This window comes from Limulus polyphemus, unplaced genomic scaffold (assembly GCF_000517525.1).
Source record: "Limulus polyphemus unplaced genomic scaffold, Limulus_polyphemus-2.1.2 Scaffold4862, whole genome shotgun sequence".
In the NCBI taxonomy this organism is placed as follows: domain Eukaryota; kingdom Metazoa; phylum Arthropoda; class Merostomata; order Xiphosura; family Limulidae; genus Limulus; species Limulus polyphemus.
In genome coordinates this window covers 27773-33419 of record NW_013670472.1, presented here as the reverse complement: position 1 = coordinate 33419, position 5647 = coordinate 27773, and the positions used below count along the sequence as shown (strand labels likewise).

The window sequence follows — 5647 nt, the reverse complement described above, 5'->3', positions numbered from 1 at the left end:
AAAAAACATTTGTCACTATTTTCGAGGTCTATCTTGCTGGACCTGACCCGAGACCATGAGAGCCAACATGTTAACGTGTAAAGTAAAACGATGTAACAATGAAACATGCTTGAAATGTTGTAGATGTGGTTATGAATGCGATGGTTTAAGTGTAGCGAGTAAACTAAAACAGTGGGTCCAGGTCGGATGAGGGAAAAACTTATCACCATCCATTTAACATACCAGCTGAATCAGAGATTCGTCAATTGATTACTGAATTGTCAACGAAACATAAAATAACGTGGAAAATAGTATATTTATCTTCAACATAAATAAATAAATAGGGATTGGAATCGTATATAAGAAAATCAAGAAACTAACGGCACGGTAAAAGTTTCAATAATCTGTGAAACTAACGGCACAGTGAAAGCCTAAAGATGTAATGTTGAAGTTGAAGTAGATGCACGATGCATTACAAGATGATTTCCCTAGCGATCCTCAAATTTCAAATGTCGTTTCTGCAATGAACAGTAAATATAATAAGGATGGTATAATGCCCAGTATGGTATCCGTAGTATAATCCATATATATTTCATCATGTAGTATAATGCCCAGTATGGTGCCACCGTAGTATAATCTATATATATTTCATCATGTGGTATAATGCCCAGTATGGTACCACAATAGTATAATCCATATATATATATTTCATCATGTCATATAATGCCCAGTATGGTACCACAATAGTATAATCCATATATATATGTATATTTCATCATGTAGTATAATGCCCAGTATGGTACCACCGTAGTATAATCCATATAGATTTCATCATGTAGTATAATGTCCAGTATGGTACCACCATAGTATAATCCATATATATTTCATCATGTGGTATAATGCCCAGTATGGTACCACCATAGTATAATCCATATATATATTTCATCATGTGGTATAATGTCCAGTATGGTACCCGTAGTATAATCCATATATATTTCATCATGTAGTATAATGCCCAGTATGGTACCACCGTAGTATAATCCATATATATTTCATCATGTAGTATAATGTCCAGTATGGTACCACCATAGTATAATCCATATATATATTTCATCATGTGATATAATGTCCAGTATGGTATCACCATAGTATAATCCATATATATTTCATCATGTCGTATAATGTCCAGTATGGTACCACCAGAGTATAATCCATATAGATTTCATCATGTCGTATAATGTCAGTATGGTACCACCAGAGTATAATCCATATAGATTTCATCATGTAGTATAATGTCCAGTATGGTACCACCATAGTATAATCCATATATATTTCATCATGTAGTATAATGTCCAGTATGGTACCACCATAGTATAATCCATATATATTTCATCATGTAGTATAATGCCCAGTATGGTACCACCGTAGTATAATCCATATATATTTCATCATGTCATATTTTCATTATTATTACATATACATATTGCGAACCGTGGTGTCTGTACGAACATCCGTGTACGGCGGCCGCTTCCCTTACTTAAGTTCGATTAACTTAAACTTTTCAAGTCACTGGGGACGGGTACTTTTACTTATGTATATGTGTATACTAAAAAATGTTAGGCTGGCTCGTGTGGCACTGATTAACTTTTGTATGAACTGTTACGAATGACATAGAAATTAATTAACAATTAATGACATTGTATATCGTAACGTCTATCAGAAGCTAAAATGTGTAACGTCTGGTAATGGTGTAACGTCTGGTAATGGTGTAACGAGCACATTTTTCACTCATTTCTTTTCGGAAAACTAGAAATTGAGAACATTTAATTTAAAGCAAAACAAAATTAGCAAAGCAAGTAGGACCTCTTCAAAATTAGGGATTACTAGAGCAGATAAGTCTCGAGTAGCTTTGCACGAAATTCAACAAACAAACCATCCAAGTACAAAAGTAACAATGTAAATAGGCCTATCGACGTGTTTGTTTCTAAGAGGATCTGAGTTGTATTACAACCCGAACAAATCGAACTGAGTCGCTAGATGATTAGACGAACTTCTTGAAAAATAAAAATTATGAGAATTTTTGTGGTAAAAATAAATAACGGGACCTTTAGGTTCCTCCTTATCCTTGAAATAGAAACCAAAGTACTCTGATTGACAGTATCCATTAGCCTATCTAACAGATAGCACAGTGCTTTCATTTTATTGGGGCAGAGATCATAGAATGTCGGGGCTTGGTGGTTTCAGCGCTTATTAAGTCGCAATCTGCGGGTCGCGGAACCGAAACCCGGCACTGAACATGCTCGCCCTTTCAGCCGTGGGGGTATTATAATGTTACGGTCAATCCCATTACTCTTTAATAAAGAGTAGCCCAACAATTGGCGGTGGGTAATGCCGGCCTGTTGCCCTCCTTTTCTGCAGATAGCCTTAGTAGCTTCGCCATAAACAACAAACAAATCAACAAAATGCCAAAGTTTGTTTTCGGAACATTCTATTGGCTCAAATAGCTATCTTTATTACGTCGGAGATACAGAATAACACGTGTAGAATTAACATTCAAATTTATCAGTGTTAACACGTGTAGAATTAACATTCAAATTTATCAGTGTTAACACGTGTGGAATTAACATTCAAATTTATCAGTGTTAACACGTGTGGAATTAACATTCAAATTTATCAGTGTTAACACGTGTGGAATTAACATTCAAATTTATCAGTGTTAACACGTGTGGAATTAACATTCAAATTTATCAGTGTTAACACGTGTGGAATTAACATACAAACTTACCAGTGTTAACACGTGTGGAATTAACATTCAAATTTATCAGTGTTAACACGTGTGGAATTAACATACAAACTTACCAGTGTTAACACGTGTAGAATTAACATTCAAATTTATCAGTGTTAACACGTGTAGAATTAACATACAAATTTATCATTGTTAACACGTGTAGAACTAACATACAAACTTATCAGTGTTAACACGTGTAGAATTAACATACAAACTTATCGTTTTTTAAGGAACTAAAAGACTTAACCCGATACCTAATTGGGGGGGGGGGTATAATTGAATTCCTCCGTATGGTAAGTATTAACATCGGTTTTTTTTGTTGTTGTTGTTTCAAGATATGAGCATGCCATAAATGTTAATTCTGATTACCAAGGTGTTCAAACGACGTTACTTATAATATATTTACTTCACTAAGGAATCAAATTATGCTAATATAATAATAAGTAGGCAAAAAAAAAAGATTTCACAAGACTTTATCAGGATATAGGATAAAAATACTGACATAGCATTGTTGTTGCCCCTTCCTCCTGTATATCCGCGGTGGGCACAGCACGGACAGCCCATTGTGGACCTTTGTGCTTAACATTTTAAGATTAAAACTTAAGAAAATAATATTTTATAGTTTTCTGATTTTTCATCTAAATATAGTTGGTTGTACCGAGAGTATATTTCTTTGCCCTACCACCAGAAGACCTGTTAACGTCCTGTTTAGCTGAAGTGTTAGGACTTACAACTTGTATATATCATTAAAATTGATTTAATTACGTTTACACCAGGTGTCGGGATTGTACTGATCACAGTTAGTGGAATCGCCTGGAAACTTACCTCCCATGACGCTCCCTCCTGTCGAGCCATGCTAGGTTTACAGTCAGACAATCCAGAACCCAACAGAAGGTTTGTGCCACGAGTGACCCCTTACGGACGACCCCATCATCCGTATGGAGGTGAGCATTATTACTTAGAACCATCGTTCTCAAATTGAATACTGTTCATAAATACACGTTTATTTAAGTAATGTAAGGCATTGGTATATACCATCATTATTTACATAATCTAACTGATTCAAATCCTTTTCTACTCTGTCCTCTGAAGCTCATTTGTGAATAACTTTGGAGCTGTCACGTGGAAAAGATTTGCCGAGTTTCGAATTAGATACAATAAGTAACTTTGGAAAGGATTTTATGTGTTTGGGATTAGATAAAGTGTAAATAATTTTAGAGCTATGATTTTGGAAACTATCTTATGTGTTTGGGATTAAATAAAGTGTGAATAACTTTGGAGGTTTCATGTTGGCAAGGATTTTATGTAATTTGATTATATGAAGAGAATGTTGTATACTTTGATTGTATGAAGAGAATGTTGTATAATTTGATTGTATGAAGAGAATGTTGTATAATTTGATTATATGAAGAGATTGTTGTATAATTTGATTGCATGAAGAGAATGTTGTATAATTTGATTGTATGAAGAGAATGTTGTATAATTTGATTGTATGGAGAGAATGTTGTATAATTTGATTGTATGAAGAGAATGTTGTATAATTTGATTGCATGGAGAGAATGTTGTATAATTTGATTGTATGAAGAAGAATGTTGTATAATTTGACTGTATGAAGAGAATGTTGTATAATTTGACTGTATGAAGAGAATGTTGTATAATTTGATTGTATGAAGAGAATGTTGTATAATTTGACTGTATGAAGAGAATGTTGTATAATTTGATTATATGAAGAGAATGTTGTATAATTTGATTGTATGAAGAGAATGTTGTATAATTTGATTGTATGAAGAGAATGTTGTATAATTTGATTGCATGAAGAGAATGTTGTATAATTTGACTGTATGAAGAGAATGTTGTATAATTTGATTATATGAAGAGAATGTTGTATAATTTGATTGTATGAAGAGAATGTTGTATAATTTGACTGTATGAAGAGAATGTTGTATAATTTGATTATATGAAGAGAATGTTGTATAATTTGATTGTATGAAGAGAATGTTGTATAATTTGACTGTATGAAGAAAATGTTGTATAATTTGATTGTATGAAGAGAATGTTGTATAATTTGACTGTATGAAGAAAATGTTGTATAATTTGATTGTATGAAGAGAATGTTGTATAATTTGATTGCATGAAGAGAATGTTGTATAATTTGATTGTATGAAGAGAATGTTGTATAATTTGATTGCATGAAGAGAATGTTGTATAATTTGATTGCATGAAGAGAATGTTGTATAATTTGATTGCATGAAGAGAATGTTGTATAATTTGATTGCATGAAGAGAATGTTGTATAATTTGATTTCAAAGTAATAAATAAGACTAACTTTTCGAGTTGGCTGCAAACCTTCAAGGTTTGTTTTTATATTTACTTTTGTAATAGATTATCCAGACTGAAATATGAAAATGTTTTATTTAATTCTTAACTCCGGAATTATACTAATCAATCGGAAAATCTCTTAATAGCTATGATGTATCCTGAGTTCCAACAGCGTCCTCCGCCTCCTTCCTACCAGGCTTCCATGCAAGAATATCGCCTTAGACTACTTTTACTAGATCGTCAACAGGTGGCAGCACCATCGCTGATTTCCCCTCCTCCAACATATCGCTCAAACCCAAGTAGTACGTTACAGAGGTACAGTGTTTTGATGTTTTATTTTATTTTAATTCTCATATCTGTCTCTGAACCTTAATTGAAAGTATGATTAAAGGATAGCTTACGTTTCCAAACATCTGTCAGTATCTTACTATTTTTTTATTTTACGTTAATCTCTGTAAAATACCACTAGCTTGGTATGACAATGGCACCAAATAAATACGGGTTCGAATCCCCGTCACACCAAACATGCTCGCCCTTTCAGCCGTGGGGGCGTTATAATGT

At 33.3% G+C, this 5647-nt stretch overlaps 1 protein-coding gene across 1 annotated transcript in view; it reads left to right on the top strand.

The window, feature by feature from the left end:
- Positions 1 to 5647, top strand: part of LOC106471793 — a 45785-nt gene that overhangs the window by 37502 nt on the left and 2636 nt on the right. Inside the window, exons 2-3 of the mRNA XM_013932415.2 lie at positions 3544 to 3711; positions 5233 to 5401. Of these exons, the coding sequence (XP_013787869.1) occupies positions 3544 to 3711; positions 5233 to 5401 (337 nt within the window). The remainder of the gene's footprint in view (positions 1 to 3543; positions 3712 to 5232; positions 5402 to 5647) is intronic.